The 23056-nt window shown below is 36.4% G+C and overlaps 1 protein-coding gene across 1 annotated transcript in view; it reads left to right on the forward strand.

Moving 5' to 3' along the window:
• The window catches only part of HHAT (hedgehog acyltransferase), a 143048-nt gene that overhangs the window by 84970 nt on the left and 35022 nt on the right, over positions 1–23056 (forward strand). Inside the window, 2 exon segments of the mRNA XM_026695807.2 lie at positions 15047–15248; positions 21759–21903. Of these exon segments, the coding sequence (XP_026551592.2) occupies positions 15047–15248; positions 21759–21903 (347 nt within the window).

The raw sequence follows: 23056 nt of genomic DNA on the forward strand, positions 1-23056 counted from the left end.
GAAACTGCATGGAATTAGATGGGGAAGAGATTATTATTCTTATTTCATCAGAGCAAACTGCTTTCCCTGCTGGAAATAATACAGTTGGCAGCGGAATTTCAAAGCTTGACAACAGTAGAATCTCACCCACACTATGGATGTGTATCTTCTTACTGTATATTTGAGAAATTATGTGATGATTTGTCACACACAGAGTTTAACTGACAATCTATTGTTTAACAAAAACAATGTGGTTGGTATTGATCTAATCATATATCTATATCAGTATTTACATATCGGTGTCTGTATTTATACCATCTATCTATCTAAACAAGACCAGCCCTGAAAATAAGAATAATGTACTGATGGCAACTTTTTCACAAAACAAGATGCCCCCAGTCCTTTTTAGTGTTCATATTTTATAGACGATCTTTTCTTTGGCCCTTATTTATGGATTTCTTATTTTATAAAGTTGCTTCTCCCCAAGTTTTGAAATATTGAATATATATTATATTAAATGTTTCTAGAATTCTTAGGCATGAATATTAGATTTAAACAAAGCTGCTACATCTGCAGACATGATTTATGACATTTTCATTTGAATATGATTATAAATTTTTGTTTTTAAATTGAGAAATAACTTTCCTTCAAGATGTGATTGGTAGCCAATCTTTAAAGTATCATGAATGTGCTTCTATTTAAATTTTTCAGCCCTTTATCACCATTTTCAAAATAATGTAATTTTTGATGCATTCAAATCTTTTCTTGTGAATTAAAGTGAATCTTTATTCCTTAATAATAAGAAGGGGAAAGAGAGACCAGTTTTGCTATCAGATCACACCTGGATTTCCCAGGTGCTAAGGAATGACCTTATTTGAATAACTAGATCAGCTTCATTGGTTGGGACTCAGCCAATCATTGGGGATTGTTTCAGAAGTCACTCTATTGCCTGTCAGACCTGACACACCAAATTCATCTCTACTTTTGCCATGCAAAATGGTTGGAAAAATAATGTTATTTGACATATTTCCCAATTTTAGAATTAATGAAAGGTCCTGAAAATGGAGTATAGAGAAGATGCTTGCTTGCTTGCTTTCATTAAAGACTTAATAGAGATCTTCCATGCACCATCTCTTTTTCTTTCTTCATAAACATTTATGTATAATTTGAATTTCAGTTCATTGCTTCTGTGATTTTCGGGCTGTTGTTGCAAAACAAAAAGATATTAATTAAATATTGATGTAAAGCACCTGGCATCTTACACGCTTGCCAGTGTCAAAAAAACGTTCACGCCTTGGCAGCTGTACCTAACAGCAAGAAATTAGTGGGGCATTTTGGAAGAAACTTCTGAACCTATTGGGACTGCATAATGTTACCTGTCATTTACTGCTGTTAGCAGAGCACTCTAATAGTTATGGAATGTTTACTTGTGGATATTGTTTTCTTCCTGCAAAAAAGGGGTATCAAGATATTGGATCTTTTCTGGTTCATTTTTTGTTGTTCTTGATTTGAGATCTAGTTAAATAGTCCTTGCCATGCAAAAAATATGGAGGCAGCTCCTTTTAAGAGGTATTTTAATAGTGCAATATAGTTATTATAAATGTACAGAATTTTAGATGTATGCAAATCATATCATGATCAACAGCCATATTTTAAAATGTGCCATATTAGGGATTACGGATAAACCTCAACTTTCAACAGTTCATTTAGTGATTATTCAAAGTTATTACTGAAAAAAGTGACTTACACAATTTTTCACATTTATGAGCAGTGCACATCCCCATGGTCACATGATCAAAATTCAGACACTTTGCAACTGGCCCATACTTATGACAGCTGCAGTGCTTTTGTAATCTTCTGTCAAGCAAAATCAATTGGGAAACAAGATTCACTTTACAACCATATTGTTAACGACTGCAGTGATTCACCTACCAATTGTGGCAAGAAAGGTCATAAATTGGGGCAAAACACACTTAACTGTCTTGCCATCAGTAATAGTATCATACATGGTTGAAATTTGTCTTGAATTGATCAGTAATGACCAAAAGTTCTAAAGACTAGCTTTGATTGATATTTATGACCTCACCTATTCATGGAGAATTATAACCCTTTAAAATGTTTACAAGTCATTAATAGTGACCTGATTTCAGTGTATCGTGAACAAATAGGGGCAGTCTTAAAACAGCATTGTTGGCTTCATACTGGTTTTTAAGACTAATTGTAAAACTTGAAAGTTAGAACACCTCAAAGACATTCTCCTTTCAGAATCTTGTCTTCCTCTCTTGTCTAATATGTTAATCACTGAAACTTACATATCCTACTTCCTAAAATAACTCACTTATGCACCTAAAGTGATTTCTTTTGCCAGTGATTTGTGATTGGGCTGCCATTTGAGTTACAAATTTCTTTGTAGACCATGTTCCTGCACTTTTAATTTCTGCACATTAAGCTGTTATAAAAAGCACAGAAAGCACCAGCAGGTGCAAGCAATAGAGCTTGTAATAATTCTTTTTTGTAGGCTTTGGAAAGGCTCACAAATCAGTGTTGCTTATGACACTCTGTCTTCCCGTTGCCAGGGAAGGCAGTCTTCTGAATCATTAATACTATAAAGAATTTGAAAGTCAAGATTCTAATGTTTGTATTGCTTTTCCTTGAAAACTCAGCAAGCAAAGAGTTTTTTGACAGTTTTGTTCTATTGCTAAATTGCCCTCATAATGGAAATTTTTCCTCTTAAAATTTAATTATAGAACTGTCTTCCTGTATTTTAAAACCATATCTGATTCCTTAGAATATCTGTCATTGTCTGTACTAATTCATGATGAAAAGTACAACTTAAAGATTTTTAAATTCAACTTCTGCTGTTGAAACCACTTTTGTTTTTATTAGCTCAACTGATCTGATGTAATATATTTGTTTTCTTGTTTGTAAGAGCTGGAATTTTATATTATCAATAAACATTTGCTCTAAAACCTCACCAGAACATTAATTACCATCAACTGATTTATTCAGTTGAGTTTATCTGCAAAATGGCATAGCTATTGTAAGCAGCTAATCTCTCTTTTCTTTCCTCTTTTTCATTTTATTCCTTTTAGTCTCTTGGTTTAATATAGTCTTTATTTCCAGACAAAATGTGCTATGTTACAGATGAAAGATTCAAAAGTAGAATTTCTGCATCTTTTTACATGTGATTTACATGCCATTTCCCCTTCATTTGTCTGTTATCTCTTGTTCTTTGTATGTTTATTGCATTCTGTGTTAAATTTTGAAAGGCTTCAAGTGACAGGAAAGTGAATACTTATTGCCTTTTGACATAATTTTTGGCCGAGGATTTATTATCGCTTGGAGTCATCGGCCCCTTGTTTGTGGTCTAAATTCCTTTAAATATAATGGCTGCTAAACTGGCAATTCGGTCACAACATGTTCAAAATGGACAATATAAATTATATTCACTTTTTAAATTTTTAAAAATTTTGTCATACCCTATAATATTATATTTTATGACTGTGGAGTTTAAATTTTTATTCAGCAGAAGAAAAAATCACAATTGTCAAATCACATATATCAAACATGGCATTTAAAATCATTAGATATATCAAAACATTTCAGTGCCAGTTTTGTAATCCAAAACTATCTCCTTTTGGATGAAAGTGGGCATATTCCTGAATGTAGATTTGTAAGGAAACAGAAGTGCATGTAGCAAAATAGACAATATAAATTTCATTTGGTTGCATGGGAATCATATGTTAAAAATACAAAAGGATTAAGCAAAAATGTACCAAAGGCAGGAAATAGCTAGCATTCTCAAACATTGCCATTTTCCCCACATTAAATGCTTAGTTTCATTGTAATATACAGGTGAAACTCGAAAAATTATCATGCAAAAGTTCGTTTATTTCAGTAATGCAATTGAAAAGGTGAAACTAATATATGAGATAGACTTATTACATGTAAAGCAAGATAGTTCAAGCCGTGATTTGTCATAATTGTGATGATGATGCCTTACAGCTCATGAAAACCCCAAATCCACAATCTCAGAAAATTAGAATATTGTGAAAAGGTTCAATATTCTAGGCTCAAAGTGTCCCACTCTAATCAGCTAATTAAGCCATAACACCTGCAAAGGGTTTCTGAACTTTTAAATGGTCCCTCAGTCTGGTTCAGTAGGAATCACAATCATGGGAAAGACTACTGACCTGACAGTTGTGCAGAAAACCATCATTGACACCCTCCATAAGGAGGGAAAGCCTCAAAAGGTAATTGCAAAAGAAGTTGGGTGTTCCCAAAGTGCTGTATCAAAGCACATTAATAGAAAGTTATGTGGAAGGGAAAAGTGTGGAAGAAAAAGGTGCACAAGCAGCAGGGAGGACCACAGCCTGGGGAGGATTGTCAGGAAAAGGCTATTCAAAAGTGTTGGGGACTTTCACAAGGAATGGACTGAGGCTGGAGTCAGTGCATCAAGAGCCGCCACACACAGACAGATCCTGGACATGGGCTTCAAATGTTGTATTCCTCTTGTCAAGCCACTCCTGAACAACAAACAACATCAGAAGTGTCTTACCTGGGCTAAAGAAAAACAGACCTGGTCTGTTGCTCAGTGGTCCAAAGTCCTCTTTTCTGATGAGAGCAACTTTTGCATCTCATTTGGAAACCAAGGACCCAGAGTCAGGAGGAAGAATGGAGAGGCACATACTGCAAGATGCTTGAAGTCTAGTGTGAAGTTTCCACAGTCTGTGTTGATTTGGGGAGCCATGTCATCTGTGCTTCATTAAGTCCAGGGTCAACGCAGCTGTCTACCAGGAGATTTTGGAGCACTTCATGCTTCCTTCCACAGACGAGCTGTATGGGGATGCTGACTTCATTTTCCAGCAGGACTTGGCACCTGCCCACACTGCCAAAAGCACCAAAACCTGGTTCAATGTCCGTGGGATTACTGTGCTTGATTGGCCAGCAAACTCACCTGACCCGAAACCCATAGAGAATCTATGGGACATTGCCAAGAGAAAGATGAGAGACATGAGACCAAACAATGCAGAAGAGCTGAAGGCCGCTATTGAAGCATCCTGGTCTTCCATAACACCTCAGCAGTGCCACAGGCTGATAGCTTCCATGCCATGCCGCATTGAGGCAGTAATTGCTGTAAAAGGGGTCCAAACTAAGTACTGAGTACATATGCATGCTTATACTTTTCAGAGGTGTGATATTGTTCTATGTACAATCCTTGTTTTATTGATTGCATGTAATATTCTAATTTTCTGAGGTTGTGGATTTGGGGTTTTCGTGAGCTATAAGCCATAATCATCTCAATTATGACAAATCACGGCTTGAACTATCTTGCTTTGCATGTAATGAGTCTATCTCATATATTAGTTTCACCTTTTCAATTGCATTACTGAAATAAATGAACTTTTGCATGATATTCTAATTTTTTGAGTTTCACCTGTACATGCTATTTAACTAAACTGAAATTTCAATACAAATGCTTTTATTGAACAGAGCAATTTTCAAATTTAGAAACCAGCCAACTCTTTATTAATTGTTTTAGACTTTATCATTTAATCTACCAATTTATCAGTAATATTACTAGTAAAGGTTTAGATTTACTTTTTTTCACCTTCACCTTCAATCTTTTCCAATCTTTTCTAGTTAACATTTCTCCCCTTTGGGATGTCATGTTCCTTGAAGTAACTTGTATTTCTTCTACAGTGTTTCTTGGCCTGCTAGCCTCAGGTTGTGAAGATTAAGTGAATACAGGCCACAAGTCCAGTGTGTGCCAATTGAGGGCTCAAATCGCTGTCTCATAGTACGTATTTTTTCCCTTTCCTCCCCAAACAGCAAGAGGTCCATGATATTTGGAGCAGCAGAATAGCTCTGCAAATCTAAATAGTTACAGTTCAATTTAAAAATGCAAAAAAACAACTATTTTCAAGGATTTATCACTTTCTGTTTACAAAATCTTCCATATGTACAAATATATGTTCTGTATATTCATGCTGAGGCTGTGATTATGTTTCAGCTTGTTTCCTCATGCAGACATTAAGATTCCTGTGCTAATATTGCCTGATTCCTTTTTTTAAAAAAAACAAGTTTTATTGATTTTACAAACAAACAAACAAAACAAAACATCATTAAACATTAAAAACATAAAACCTCTTTCCATTGTAGATCTTTACAAGGCAGGTAACATATTGCTTTATATCACGTACTTATAATTTATCCCATTTCCATATAAACACGTAAATTCCCTTTACCTAATTCCACATTGTTTCTCTTTAATCATTATTCAATCATATTTCCTTTCTGATTTATCTGCTATTCAGTCATCAAATTTATATTTTCCTCTGGCTTGTTTATAATTATTCTCATCTAGTCTTCCTCTGAGATTTTATTATTTAATTCTTAATTAAACACACACACATAAGACATAGACATAAAAACATAAAACTTTCTTCTAGAAAGTAACTTGGCCCCAGATTACCTCTTTTTGTATGGACTTCAATTGAATTCATGCTCTTCTTATATACCATTACCCATCTTATTTACCATTCTATATCTATTATATAACTCCTCTCCACTTTTGCCTCATCTTAATTCTGTTTTATATATTTAATCTTGCTTTAAAGAAAAATATTTTTATATCTTTTGTCCATTTCTCCATTTACATCTGTCTCATTTCCAATTTAAGAAAGAATAGTTTCCCCTGGAATCACTAATCGGAGTATGATGTCTTTCTATCATTCCCCTAAATTAAAATTTAAAATAACACCTAAATCCCAATCAGATTCTGCTTAGTACATTCTACTATTTCAGAAACCAATACTACAATAATAAATCCATAACAATCAACACATTAATCCATTAAACTCTATATTTAAACTAATATTTTAAACATTCCCTTTAGTATTTTATTAAAACTTATTATCATTCATTATTAAACCTTTTAAAGTTATACCTTGATATTTTAGTCTTTTATTAGATCTTAAAAAGTTCTGATTATCTACTTATAATACAAATACCACTATTACAATACTCATGTGTACTTTGCAGAATCCCCTTTTTTTTAAAAAAAAAAAACCCATATATTACCCATTATCCCTAAAAAAAATTCCCTTTTCTCCATCTTGTCTTATACCTTTGTAACTTTTTTCCCCTTTTCCCTTTCCTTCTTAGCCCGCCTAAACTTTTTACCCCTCCTCTCCAAACCTCTGCCTTCTTGATTTCCCTTTCTGTTGCATTCCTCTTTCCTTCTGCTTTCTAGCATTCTGTTGTTTTTGCATCTTCTTTTTCTCTTTCATAAACATTTTTTTATTTCTTAAGTCCTTCCTTTTCGCTCCTCTCTTTCTCCTTTCTTTCTTAGTCACACCGTTTAGTTCATTAAAAATGGCTTCTTCTTCCTCGGCTTCTTCCAGCTGTTGTTTAATTTGCTGACACATGACAAGCGCCATATCTAGAAAACAAAGGGCTTCTCCCATAACATCTTTGCCTTCTTTCTTTATTTTTAAATATTGTTTTTTTAGTTCATCAAGAGATAGAGCCATTTTGAACTGTTTCTTCTTCTCTTTCTGTATCCTCTTCTTCTTATTAAGCCAATCAATTATTTCCAAGCTTAAAACAGTTCCCAAAAGTCCCAAAATCCCACAGTCATCAAACAGTCCAGGCAGAGTACAAGCTTCTTCTTTTTACAGTTTCTCTTCTAGGGGTGAAGTCAAATTAGGGAAAGAAGAAACGTCCAATCTGTGCTTTAAATCTTTCTTAGAATTAATTTCTATTCTCTTTATCTTCAAGGCATCTCCTCCAGCAAAGTCTTAGAGTAAAGATTTGTTTTCCCAAGCCTCTCCCTTCCCACTTATAACAAAGGAGTTTAGGTTTTACCTTCTATCAAAAGGCTGGTTTCCCTTGTCCATTTGTTAATTCCATAAGGGAGGGAGAGTAACTTCCCCTTTTCGTCACTTTTCTTCGCAGCTGAAAACATCAATCGGAAACATTATAGCTTCCAAGCCAATACTTTCCCAGGTGTTAAATATGTCCTTAAGGCCCCAGTTCGACCAAGAAAAAAAACTTTCTTTTAAAAACTCCTTCTCCTCCTGCGCATTCTTTATCCAGTTGCCGGCTTCTTTATGGCGGCCATAAAAGACCGCCGCTTGACCATCTTGAGAGAAAGGGGTTATTGCCGGCTGGGGGGGGTTGCGATGCCCCTCACCCCCGTCCGGATCCCCCCTTTCTTCAGCTGCCCCAACAGGGCAGCCTTAGCCTCCAAATCCGTCAGGATCGGAGGCATCAAGGCGGCTAGCACAGCAGGGATCGCAGAGAAGGCGAATCCCTGCTGTCACCGAAGCCGACAAACCGGAAGAGACAATATTGCCTGATTCCTGAAGAGACCTATGTTGTCCCGCACACACACACACACACACGCACACACACACACACACACACACCAAGGTGTTGGTGTTTATTTAAACCCTCCCCTCCTTACAGGTCTTTGGAAAGTACCCCTGTTGTGCACATCTGGATTCCAAGCCCAGTATAGCAAGAGTCAGTGGGTAACCAAGTCTTATGGACACACACAAAGTCCAGAAAAATAATCCAGGAGTTGAACAGTCCAGGATACAAGGCACAAGCACACAAGGCATAGAAATGGGCACATTGCTCCAGCAACACTCAAGTCCTCAGGGAAAGTTTAAGTAGGCAATGCTGGTGCAGCCCTTCATGAGTAGTCTAGCTGACGGGGTTGTACCTGTCTCCTCTCTTCTGCTCTATGTGTCCTTGGAACAGGAGGAGGTATGGACTCTACTTTCTTCGCATTGCTAACGGGTGACAGCTGCTCCCAGTCTTTGCCTGGAGCTTCCAGGCCAACTTGCTGCAGTTATGGCTCACCTCCCTCTGCCTGTCACTTGTCCAATCAACCCAGCTGAGGCTCCTCCATCAGGCTAGCACTCTCTGAGCCCCAGTCCTGCCCAATATTCAGCTCTACGCTTTCTTCTGCAGATTCAAACTCACCCTCCTCTGAACTCACATCTAGGGAGGTGTGTTTGTGTGTGTGTGTGTGTGTGTGTGTGTGTGTGTGTATCCATGACAAGACCTGATTTACCTCTACAAAGAACATAATAACTCAAATAACTAAAGTTACAGATGGGAAAATCTGTTTTTTCTCAATTCATTTTTTCTCCAACTCCATTTAGCTTCCAAATTAGTGTGGGTTCTTTTGTTAGCAGAAATATTAGTATGTTTCCTCACATGCATTTCCATTTGAATACAAATTCTTCCTAAAATGCACCTGATTAATAGTATTTTTCCTACCTCTTTCCTCTTAATATAATGCATTTCCTAAATTTCTTAATCAGGACTGCATTGGCACAGTCTTGAGTTGTTAATTGCATTAGAAACTCTCCTCAAATTTCCAGAAGGGTTAATTAACATTTCAAAAGAGCAAATATTTCCTTTTTCTGTTTAAACTTATTTCCAATTCAGAAGTCCTTAATTAAAAAACAAAACAAAAATCTTAGCTCAGATTCAGATGTATTTTTGAAGAAAAATTTTGGGAGTCTTCTCTAGAAACAGAAAGTAGAGTCTTTTCAGTTTCCACTACAGCTCCCTCACCACCTACTTTGATCTGCATATTCTGCAATTCCTTATAGAACATTATTAGAATATTCTGTTCCATTAATGGGTAGTTCATTTATAAAACCCAGGATCATCATCACATTATCATCATCATCCCTCCTCCTCCCCAACTTCAAAGTGATCCAGACATCCATGGTAACTAGAAACTCTACAAAGCCCCTTAAAAACCCGTCTGCTTTCTGACTTACCTACCCAAATCCAGGATTCTACAGAGAAAGTTCTTAAAAGTTAGCAGGATGAATTAAATAAGAGAAAAGAAACACATGTAAAAAAGTGTTTTCTTTAAAAAAAACAAACCTGAACATAAATATCTGAAGGTAGTTTGACTGTAATAATCTCTTCTTGATTGTTTTTTTTTAAAAGCTGTGTAACTCTAAATGTATAGTAATTGCTGTTCTGTGCTGCTCACATACAGATTGGTTTCTTACTTACAAGTTGTATCTACATCATTACTGTTCACATTGTTGAGCTAGAAATGGGATTATCCCTGTGCATTTGCATTCAGAAGTGGTTTGCCAGATGCATAGATATTGAGAACTAACTTAAAAGCTTTAAGCTAGTTGTCTTAAGTAATCCTTTCTTATGACATCAGATTTAACAGTGGATTATAATACAGCTGTCAAATACTAAGAACAAAAAACAACAACCATGGAACATATTCTGATTATGATATGAAGGTTCACTGTAACTAATTTTTATAGTTGATCTTGAGAGAGAAATCACTTTGCCACTATATTATCTCCAAATTATTCTTATATGCCTGCAGATCATTTTCCAAAGATTTGCATAGACTTGAGCTAAATGAAACTTCATAAATAATTGTGTGGGTTAAGGGGAAGAACTCCATTCCCCTTAGGCCAACTGTGATTTCTCTGTAGGGCATGGTGGAAAAGAAAGCAATCAAAACCCTCTTTATTTTTGTCACTACAAAGTAGGCATAGCTCTGAATATATATCAGGCAGATGAATTGAGTTAAAGGTGCCAGTGTTAGAACTTTCTGCACCACAAATCCAGTCTAAACCACACAGGTTTTTAAGGCTTTCATTCTTCTCAAAAAGTATGGATTTGAAACAATGAAGTTATGTGCTTAGACTTTGAAGAACTAGACTTGAGGATATTACCATCTTCACAATAAAATAGAAAATTATACAGGCCATTAAAACGAGCATCCACTTAATTGTGAATTATTTGATCTTATTATTTGCCTATTAACTTCTTGATAACAAGATGGGTGGCAAATAAATTTAATAAATAAACAAACTTAGTGGTTCCAAAATATGTTCCAAGATGGAAGAAAATACACTCCATCATAATATATTTAAAAGTCACTATTACTCATAGAATAGTTATTTTCTTAGTTCTACATTAATAAATCCACTTAATAATCTGATACATCATTAATAACCTTTAAATTATGTCCACAGGTTGAGCATTTACAAATAGCTTCAAAGAAAAATACTTCTAGCAGATTTTTAGTTTAGTTTATACTTTTCTATAATAGTGAAATTATTATATTAAGGTTGTGCTATCAAGTCCTAGCTGACTCTTAGCAATCATCTAGATAAAATCTACCCAGGAACATTTTTTCCTATTCTAGTCTTTCAGATCTTTTAATGATATACCCATCATCACTGTAATTGAGTCTATCCACTTTGCTGCTGGTCCTCTTCCCTTTTCTTCCACCTTTAGCATTATAAACTTATTGAGAGAGCTAGGTCTTTCTATAATGTACCCCAAATATAATAATTTCAGGTTGGTCATTTGTGCTCGAGAGAATCATGAGTTGATTTCTTCAGTGGTCTATTGGTTTGTTTTCTTGGGTATCCATAGCATTCTTTAGAACAGGGGTGTCAGCTTTGTGGTGTCACAGTGGCATCATGTGATGTATTGGGACTTTCCCCCCTTCACTAAAATGAGTGGAGGCGGAGCCAGCAAGTGGCGCATCTGGCCCGCAGACTGCAGGTTTAACACCCCTCCTCTACAATCTTCTTCAACATTAAAGTACAGAAATGTCAATATTCTATCTATCCTGCTCTTCACAGTCTAATTTTCACTTCCATGGTGTCACAGGGCAAACCATTTCCTGCACATTTATAATCTTTCTTGGGTAGACATACAATGGCATCTTTCTTTTTTCTTGTGGGCATACTGTGCAATGTGTTTTATAATTACTTATTTTTTGCTGCTGATATCCAATCCTAAAAGCCAAAACTGTCATTTGCTTCAGTATCTTCATTAACAATTCTAAGGCTAATTTCTATAGTTCTTGTCATTAGTTGAGTTTCTTTATATTTAATCTTAGTCCCATTTTTATTGCATTCCTTGGTTTTCATTACTAGAGCTTCCAGATGATTTGCATTTTTAGATAATCAGAGAAGCAGGATCTTTCAATCCAGCTTCACAAACAACATGACCACAAAAACAGAGGATTGTTTGATCAACTGAAGAGGCATTTTTTAAAAAGAGTATTGTATTCTGAATGCAAGCATGAGGCAAGTTGATCTTCTCTCCCTCCATCTCCTCTCCTTAATTCTAGTCAATGCAAAGGCTAAAGGAGGCAAGGAGAGATGTCCAGTGGCTTATTAATGTGTATACTTTTAAACAATTTTAATTATTGGATGGTTTAATTTATGTCCATTTTATCATTTTAAGAGTTAAAAGTTTCCCCTGAATTTTGAACTCCATTTTTGATTTCTGCTTACTTGGCCTTCATCAGTAAGAATATTCTTATTTGTATATTCAAATTCTGAAGCATGCTGTCATATTTTTTAAAAAAATACTTAAAAGCTCTGAAAGTCTTCGTGTATAGTATGTATCATTTATCTCTCTGTCTCTGGTAGTGCAATCTCCATGCTGGAAATGTTTATGTTTATTACTAATACAATCCTATTTACACATCTAATTTTAGATTTGGCTTAGATTAACAAATTTCACTTATATTCATAGCCACAGTTTTGTTGACTTGGGTGTATACCATTAATCCTTTCATATCTTTCATAGACTCATTGCCCTTCATTTGTTTTATAATCAGATATAGTTTGAACTGCCTTGTAAAGAATATATCAATACATTCCTTGCATTCTAGCAATACTGTAGCCATGTTCTAATATTACCTTAATATGTCTAGTGTATGTATTATTCATATTTTTATTCCACCATAACTAAAATGACTCAATGGCTCACATAGAAAACATATCATGTAAAACAAATCCTCTACAAAAGCAAAAGCACAACAGTGCTAGAATACAAAGGAAATTAAAAATGGTAACATCACATCAGAAGGCTTTTATGTGAATTGGCAACCTTAAATATCTGTCCACATAGAATTAGACTTAGGCAAATTAGATTGGTAGGCAAATTAGACTTTGTGATGTCAATAATTGTATAATAAGCAAGGGGTGTATTGCTTTATTTGCATCTTCAGCATGGTAGGAGGGAACAGGACTGCTCATGAACATTTCATGGGGATTGAAATTGTCAACTGAAGAGCATTAAAGTACACAAAGGTGCAGTTAACTGATGACTGAGAGCAAAAACAATTAAAGTTTACCAAAATTACAAGAATGCACAATACTCCATAATGAGCTTCTTTCAAAGAATGATGGATTGTGAAGCCTAAAATTATAGTTATTAAGCAATAAAGTTTAAAGGTACAAACAAATTCTTCTAAGAATTATGATGTTATGCTGTTGCTCCATCCTTCCTGAAGTTTGTAAGAAATTGGAAGAGGTTGTTGAATGTGTAATTTTCATTTAATGTCATTCTTAACTTTTTCAGAAATTAAGTTTGTGATACAGCAGGGATTTGAAGGGCAATATTTACATAATCTGTCCAATTCAGTAATGGATATCTAGTGAGTTAAAATTATGATGTACTTTTTAATTGGAACAGCTTGCTGGCAGGAGATAAGATGACTTAAAAAGCTGCCCAGTTTTGAAAAAGAAACAATATAGTTGTTAAAAAAAAGTCCCATGGTGTAGGTAATCGGTGCAAATCCTAGTCTTATTTTCAATTAACACTTTAAAATGTTTATTATTTTTGTGTCCCTAAAACAGGCATTACATTACATTTTAAATTGGCACCAACTTTTATTTAGATAGATAAGAATATGTAGGTTTTGTACACAATACGTGAAGACCTAGCCAGCTCCCTAGAGAAGCTTCTAATGCTGGGAAAGGTGGCCAGAAAGAAAAAATGGATGACTAGAAATGGATGAGAATTTGTTGAACTGTTACAGAGGCTATGAGTGCTTCATTGGAAGACCAGTGGAAAGTTAGGGACAAATCATCATGGTGAAAATCTATCTAGGTCAGTAAGAGTCAACATATTGTGTGGCTTTTTATTTGTTGATTGGGGTGTTGATGGCTCCTAAGTAGGAGCTGATAAACTGTTAGTAAATCAGCACTCCTGCTGACTGACAAGAGGACCGTTTCCCAGGCTTCAATCATTTCCCTGGTTACCTTTGTATCTGCTCTGCCAACAATCTTAGTAGCTGTGAAATTGAATGTATGTTCTTGTTCATTGCAAAGTGAGGATACCAATAAGCTTGGGCCTCCTCGTTTGACCACTCACTTGTGTTCTTGCAATCTGATGCTTAGCTTCCTCCCCATCTGACCTACATAGTCACAGAGGCAATCCAAGCAATCTTTATGTCACTATTTCAGTCTTTTTTCACCAACCCTATAGTCTGTAGTTGTTGTGCTACATAATTATCCCACTTTTGCCATTCTCCCTGCCAATTTGTTTTAGGTCTGAGAAAATGTAGAATGCCATGTTATCAGGATCCTTGATGAGTTACAGAAAGAGAATACCATTAATTCTGCATTTTTCATAATCTAGTCCAGATCTAAAGTATACACACGCAGCACTAGTGAAAAATAATATTTTAAAAATAATATTTTAACAAATGTTTGAATTATTTGTAATAGATGAGAGAGATTGTATAATAGCTAGGACTTGGATAAAAGATTTCATTTTCATTGGAATATTCATGTAAAGCAGCAGGATGCTGTACATATGAGAAGAGGGAGGGGTGTGTGGGAAAACAGGCAGAAATTATCAGCAAACAAGAAAAAGTGGCTCCTGCTACTTTTGCTAGTGGCACTTTGAGTATAAAGCTTCACTGAAAACAAAAAAATTATACTCAAAAGAACCTTTCTCATAAAAAACAAAGATTGGATTTTACCTCCACTTTTACAAACAAGAAACAAGTAGAGGTTCACAGATCAGTTTTTGGTCCACTCAAAGTGATATAGGACATGGTGGTACATCACTTGCAGGAAAAACGTGTTTTGACATTTGTTAATGTTAATCTTCTGATCCGCTCTGCTTGAGAAACTGGAGTGGATTGCAAATATAACATGTCAAGAGAAAACTTTCTCATTAATAAAAACAAGCAACTATTGGAAAGCTTATATCTAATTACTTCTATTTTTAATTTCTCTGGCAGGTATATTTATGTCCCAATGGGAGGATCTCATTGCAGCATATTTAAGATGTTGTTTTCGACTGCCATCACCTTTGCTTTTGTAAGCTTCTGGCATGGAAGCCATAGCTATCTTTGGTCCTGGGCTATGCTTAATTGGCTTGGAGTAACAGCTGAAAATGGAGTGAAGAGGATTGTTTCTTTTCCAATTGTCCACAATTTTATTGTAAGTTAATTCTTTTTCATGTTTCTAAGAATCATATTTAAGTTTAGGATTAAATCTGAAGTGTGTTTTCTGAAAGCATCCTGAGCAGACTGAGTGCTTTTTAGAACTGCTTGTCTCCTAACCAAAGAATTCAGGTACGGAACTAGCACTACATTACCTCTAAAGGTAAGAAAAAGTGGGACTCTATAATGAAATGCAAGGGTGATCTTGAGGAAAAGGTAGAAAGGACACAGACAATTGGGGATGACCTCATAATCACTTAATGGTCAGAGAAAGAAACTAAGGAAGGACCTACCCTAATGGAGCACGCATTTACATAAAGTGATATGTGCTCTGTGTGATCTTTGATTGGCATTTGCAAAGGAACTATGTGGTGTAGGACCAGTCTTGTCTTTAGCAGCTGCTGACCAATAGTTTCAACAGTCATTGGGCAGTCTAAGGCTTGAATGGGGAAGTTGCTTTTGCATTGTTTCTATACCTATGAAATTAGAAATTGTCCAGAGTCTTTGAGGTGTTGCAGTGACTCAGTGGTTAAAAAACTGGGCTTGTCAGTCAAAAAACTGGCAGCTCTGGTTTGAGACCCAAGCTCCACAATGGAGTGAGCTCCCATCCTAGCTCCAGCTCCTGCCAATCTAGCAGTTCAAAAGCATACAAATGCAAGTCAGTAAATGGGTGCCACTTCGGTGGGAAGATAGCAACACTCTGTGATATCATGCTGGCCACATGACCATGGGTATGTCTTCTGAAAGCGCTGGCTCAATGGCCTTGAAATGGAGATGAGCATCACCCCCTATTGTCAGCTATGACTAGTGGAGTAAAATGCTTTACCTTTTTGCCAAAGTCTACAAGAGCAGAAAATTCCACTTTCTGCCCAGAATCTGAAGTAGCAATAATAGAAATAATTAAGTATGCTTGCCTACTTAATGTTCTTGGTTGTCTGAGCTCTCCTCAAATGGTGGGTAGCCTCCTTTTGAAGCTCTTGGGAGGGGAGAATGGTGAAGTTTTTCTCAGGCATTGACCGAGATTGAGCTAGGCAGTTGTAAGCTTGGTATTCTATTGATTTACAAGTTCTGCATCTTATTATTGTGACAATTACTGCAGTTTTTTTATTGGGCACGATCTAGCTATGTGTCCAGGAGCCTCATAGTAATAACATAATCCTTGCTCCCTTCTGTTTTGGTTGTACCACACTGCCCTGGCTGTTCTACCATGCTAGATTGGAAGATTGGGTGAGATTGTATGGGGAAGACAAACTGTAGGTTCCTTTTTTCTTCCTATTTCTCCCTTCTCTCAATTCTTCCAGCTGGCCATCTATAATTACACAATATTGAAAAATGCTCTATTTTGAAAAATGCTCTACAATATTGAAAAATGCTCTATTTTGGGCTCCTTGCCTCACTAGCTCATCTCTCAGTTCATTGGCCAACCTTTCTCTGAACTGGTCAATTAGTGCTAAGCCATTCCACTCTATATCACCATCAAGTAACTTAAAATTGTGATATATGCTCCTACTTTCCTCTATCCCTGATAGAACTTCCAAATGTCTTGTTCAGTAAGCGTTCATAGTTATGATGGTAATGAAAAAGTAGCTGCACGGCCAGTCCTTGCATTTATGACCTTCATAGGACTGTAAAGCAAAGGAAAGCTAACGTAAGATCATAACTTTCGCTTAATAACTGACTTATAACCAGTCCCAACTGTGATCATTAAATGAAGGGCACCTGTAGTAATTTAACAGAATAACAGGGATGAAAGGGATCTTGGAGGTCTTCTAGTCTAATCCCCTGTTTAAGCAGGAGATCCTATACCATTTTTGACAAATGGTTCTTCAGTCCATTCTTAAAACCCTCCAGTGTTGGAGCATGTATAACTTCTGAAGGGAAGTTGTTCCATTAATTGATTATTCTTACTGTCAGAAAGTTTCTCCTTGGTTCTAGGTTGCAACCAATCCTTGCTTGCATTGCTGACATTCATAGGTCTGTAAAGCAAAGCTAAAGTAAGATCGTAACTTTTGCTTAACAACTAAGTTACCAGTCCCAACTGTGATCGCTAAATGAAGAGTACCTGTCGTAGTTTGAATGAAAAGAGTATGGACAAAAAGTTATTTGGCAGTAGTGCTGACCCTGTCAAACTATTACAGGGAGTGGCTTGGGAGGAAGGTGTTGGAGGAAACAAGGCAGGATATGAGAGCCTCCTAGCCTCCTTGGAGGTAATTGGAGGGCTGGAAAATGGTTATACTTCATTTGTCTGTGCCTTTGGCTTCCTGATATTGCTCATATGCTACTACGCAACCCCAATCAGTCTATTGAATGTGAAGGTGGCTGATTCTATCAGTCATGCTATATGATCACAACCATTGAGAAAGACCAGGAATAATAAATTATAGTGATAATTTATTTTGCTCTTGAAATGTTTCAAAAGATGTAAAATGAATCCCTGTTTAATCATTTTAAAGCCTGTAGATGTTGCTTAATGCTGTAGGTGATCAATTAACATCTTTGTCTTGTGAAAGGAACAAGTAGCAAACATTAATGGAAAATCTGATGGCTGGCAGGTTATCCTCCTATTTCTGTACAGTGAACTGTTTAATCCTTCTTAGAATAGCAGAACAAACAGCTGCATGATGCCACAAGCATACATGCTAAAATTTCCTGGATAGTGGCTGAAAAACTGGAGATGAGGTGAAATTAGACTGAAGTAGGAATTAGCAAAGGAATATATCACTGTAAAATATCAAGCAAACTAGGAAGAGATCCCACAAATGATATCCAAAGGTGGAATTCAGTTGCTGTTTTTGCATTTCTTTTTTCAGCAGAATCAAGAAATAACCATTCTTTTTGCACCAATAGCCAGTCTATCTGTTGCTGAAACAAGCAATGAGAATTTAGAAGATGGGTCTACCAGATTTTCAGCAAGCTTGGTGGACAGTTGCAGTGAGAGAGAAAATTGGCTCCTTTTATGCCCACTGACAGAAGAAATTCTATAATTGACGAGTTGCCTTCAGCAAGTTATATAAAAAGTGAGCAACAAGCAAAGCTGCATGAAGAAGAGTTATATAAGGGGTGGCTGAAATTCATCTCAGCTGAAAATTCTCTACTGGTAAACTTCATGATTTTTATTTTAGAGGGGAAAAAAGCTAAGCCTTTGTCTTCCAATAGATCAGAGTTCCCCAACCTTTCCAGACAGCCGGGGGCCGGGGAGGGGAGAGGAGATGGTTTTGCATGGGTTCTGTTATCCTGTTAAACTACTGTAGGTACTCTTCATTTACTGATTACAGTTGGGACTGGTAACTCATTATTAATAGCAATAGCATTTAGACTTACATACTGCTTCACAGTGCTTTACAGCACTCTCCAAGCAGTCAGCATATTGCCCCCAACAATCTGAGTCCTCATTTTACCGACCTTGGAAGGATGAAAGCAACCTTGAGCCAGTGAGAATCGAAATGCCAAACTGCTGGCAGCCGGCAGTCAGCAGAAGTAGCTTGCATTACTGCATTCTAACCACTGTCCACCACAGCTTTTAAGTGAAAGTTATGATCTTACTTTAGCTTTTCTTTGCTCTACAGTCCTATGAAGGTCATAAATGCAAGGATTGGTTGTGCAGCTATTTTTTTATTACTATCATAACTATGAATGCTTACTGAACAAGACATTTGGGACGCTGTAATGGTTGTGTGAAAAATGGTCATAAATCACTTTTTCAGTGTCATTGTAACTTTAAACAGTCGCTAAATGAACTGTTGTAATTTGAGGAGTACCTGTAATTTGGATTTTAACAAACTACCCATTGAAATGAATAGAGAGTTTGTAGACTCTTAAGCTATAGAAGCCTTTGCTTTTGCTCTATGACCAATTATCCCTAATTACTGGTCAATTACTACTACTTCTCCAGTAACATAGTCAAAACTAATATTTAAATATTCCAAATATTTGTATGCTTGTCATGTATGAAATATGGAATCCTAGAAGTTAAGTGAAAGGGTATATTTATGAATTAATTAAAAACTTCCTGCCCTAACTGCATATCACAAGGTATTCAAACACATTTTTCTTTTTACCATTTATTAAAAAAAGACTGTATTTAGCATTCCTATATCAACATAGTTATAAATATCTGTTCAGGGTTTGGAAGAGAAATCAGTATGTATATTTGAAATATGACAGCTGGAGAAACTTAACTAAATTTAGCACAATGATTGAGAATATGTTACATTTACAGTTCTTATGCAAAATAAAAGCAGATAAGACTGGTGGGGTTGTACAACTGTGATTTTCATGGTTACAATATTTTGCCAGTACATGGAAAGTCCAGTGTCATTGTACTGATTGCTATCCTTCAGTCACTAAAATGTGGCAAGGTACTCCACAGCCTTCCTTTGTAAACTGGACTGCTTCTCCTTTCCTGGTTAGGATTCAGCAATAGCTGATAATAAATGCCTGGGTTTGTCTTTTCTTTCCCTTGTTAGTGGTTGCTAGGTACCACAAAATATTCTTACGTGGGAATAACCAATATCCCCAAAGATTGGATCATAACAATACAGGGCATTGGAGACAGATAGAAAGATGAATTTCTATCTGATGAAAGATAATGTATTGCTTTCACTCATAAGGGTACCATAGTCTGGTTGTCATTCATTTTTTACCTTAGAATTTGATATTTAAAGAACACATGAAATCGTATTTTTCCCTAGAGGCTGCCTTTTTGTTCAAGGAGTTCCCGGAAAACTATGAAAGGAATTTCTGTTTGGCATATCATTAGGCATGGCTTTTCTGAGCCTTTCTCAGAACTTGGCAGATGATATTTATATGCAGTATCATTTCTCTCAACCAGGCACATCCTTTGCTTAAATTCCAGGTTGCATTTAGTTTGTTTTGATGAAAAATCTACATAGCCAAATATTCACTACCATTTCTCATCCAAGCAGGGCTGAGTCATGTTGTACGTTGACTTCCAAGAATTGCAGACATTCCACATTTGAAGCAAATAGTTATACTCAAGTGTTTCTTTCCCATGAGTTTTTCAGCCTTCCATTTTCCTCACAATTCAAAACATCAATATGCTTATGATTAAAACAGCTACTTGTGCTCTTTGCAGTTTTTGAGCATTTAAGAGCAAGTTTGCTGACATATAAAGTTTTTTTTTATCATAGAGGCAATTATTAAAATTAGCCAAAATTAAAATATCTCTTAATATTTAAAAATGAATAAATAAATAGTTATCACTGCTTATGGCACAGACTACAGACTGGGACCTCTCATAGAGCCTATTCTGTTAGAGTTTAGCTTCTATTAGCTCTCTCCCAACAAAGAATATAAAAATGCTTATTATAACCTAATTAAACATATAGATAATCCATCCAACAATATAAAAAACATGTCTATTAAGGAGGCCACATCCATGCTACTCCCAAATCCAGGGAGTATATCTAGATTTTTCAGGGCCTTGTGTGCCCTGGGGATGGGGGTCACAAGAATTTCTTCAAGGATCTCATACCAGAGGCCATGACAGGTTCTGTTAGATGGCATTGTTTAATATCAACTTGGCCATCTCTTACCAAGCAAGCAGATACCATGGAAAAGTTATAGGCAAAACAAGATAGTGAATATTTTACAATTTGACTCTTGTTATCAAAACTATGTAGTAGATTAAAAACAGGCTTATGTATTCCTAACATTCAAAAAGAATGTATATTTAATAATATACATTATTGAGACATATTTGAAACCTATAGCAGATCAGATAGGAGCATTTGAAAATAATTGTATTCAGGGCTATCATCTATCAAATAAGAAGTTAATAATCAATGATAACTGTAATGCATTCAGTTTGGTGAATGAAAGATAAAACAAGTGTTGAAAAAGTGTCAGGAGAAACAGAAGAAATTTCAAATGGTGATTCCCTTACACAGTTGTTCAGCTTTAGTCTCACCAGGCTCAAGGTTGACTCAGCCTTCCATCCTTCCAAGGTTGGTAAAATGAGGACCCAGATTGTTGGGGCAATATGCTGACTGTTTAGAGTGGGCTGTAAAGCACTGTGAAGCAGTATATAAGTCTAACTGCTTATTGTTATAGGAAAATGCAGAAAAAGCAAAATAAGTTTTTTGCTGCAACAAAGAAAGCTACAATTTTGTAAGCTTCCTTCTAAAGGGGAAAAAACATATATCCCTATCTCTGTCTGTCTGTCTGTCTGTCTGTCTGTCTCTCTCTCTCTCTCTCTCTCTCTCTCTCACACACACACACACACACACAATGGTTGACTTAGATTAACTGCTATTCAGCCTAATCTAAAGAAAACTTTCAGAACTAGCAGCATTTAAATACTATTCACAAAGCCAATGTACTTTGAGGATTACAAATTTTCAGCTGAAAATTATTTCTGGAATGTTTTAACACCATGCCGACATCCAGGGAATATTTAATCTGGCCACAACAAATACATTTCAGTTAATCCAGTATTAAAATTTTGCTAGCTTTTATTTTAAGCTGTCTTATAATTTTTATCTTTTAGAACCAGGTTTTATCCCCAAGAGGGATTCGTCGATTCCATGCAGCAATGGCAGCTGTATCTACCGCATTCTTGATTTATTCCAACCTCATCTTTCTTGGTGGGAATGATGTTGGCAGAATTTATTGGAACAAGATCTTCAAAGAAGGCAAGTTAAGCGAATTTGAATTTTTCTTTTAAAATTATTAAAGATTCCTGCTTCGACATACATTGCCGGTATATGTGATGACCCAGGGCAAAGCATAGAGCAACACAGTTAGCTGATAGTTCAAACTGCCCCTTTATTGCTCCAACTTTCCCCCAAACTCCAATGTTTCTGGCAAGTCTCAGAACAAAGTGATCACACACAGAGAGAGACACATACATACACACACACACACACCTCTGCAGCAACCTTTGGTTGCAAGTAGTCTAATACAACGCTGTGAGTACAATGGCTGTAAAGCTGCAATAGCTGCAAAGAAGTCCAGCAAGGCAAGGGAATAAGTCAATGAGTCCAGGAAGCCAAAGAACAAGGCAATTAATCCAGGAAGCAAGAAGTCCAGGAAACTTCAAATGTTGGCAACAGCACACAACACTCCATGAATTCAGTGTTTGTTCCCGACAAATGCCCCACCCCACAGCATTCCTTAAGTCTCAGTCCCGAGGTGCGCTTTGTGAAGAGGGGCAGGGTGCTTTCCTCCTGAGTTGTCAGGTCAGCCTGTGCTGCTCCTGCCTTCTCTCTACTCTCCATGCTTGAGGATCATGAGGAGGTGAGCCTTGCTCATAACTTGAGCTCTGTTTCTTATGTTAACTGCTTAGCCTCTCTTGGTCATCTTGCTCCCCCCCGTTCCTCCATGCCTACAAGCCATCCCAATCCTGAAAGGCCTTGGCCTGACTCGGCCTGCTCCTCCCCACATTCCTCCAAAGCCAACAAAGCTTCCCCCCCCACTCAGTTGGCTCCAGTTCCATCTCATCTTCCTCCACAGATTCTGGCTCCAATGGGGGCATGACAGTATATCTTAATCTTGATACTATAACAACAACAATAATAACAACTCTCATTTGGTTTGTTGGCTTTCAAACTGATTTTTGTTTTTATTTTTGTTTTATTTGAGATGCAGTTTCTGCCAGATATTTCTGATATATTCAGATGCTGACGGTAAAAACAGTAATAAATACTGCTTTGTGCAATTTGAATCTAATTTAGTGAATTTATCAAACTGCAAATGATTTGTTAGTATTAGCATGAAGAGTGGGGTAAAAACTAAGTACCTCTTCAGTGAAAGGTATATTGGATAAGAGTTATGTTTTATGTAATC

This window comes from Pseudonaja textilis, chromosome 1 (assembly GCF_049901715.1).
Source record: "Pseudonaja textilis isolate UNSWEBS1 chromosome 1, rPseTex1.2, whole genome shotgun sequence".
Taxonomy (NCBI): domain Eukaryota; kingdom Metazoa; phylum Chordata; class Lepidosauria; order Squamata; family Elapidae; genus Pseudonaja; species Pseudonaja textilis.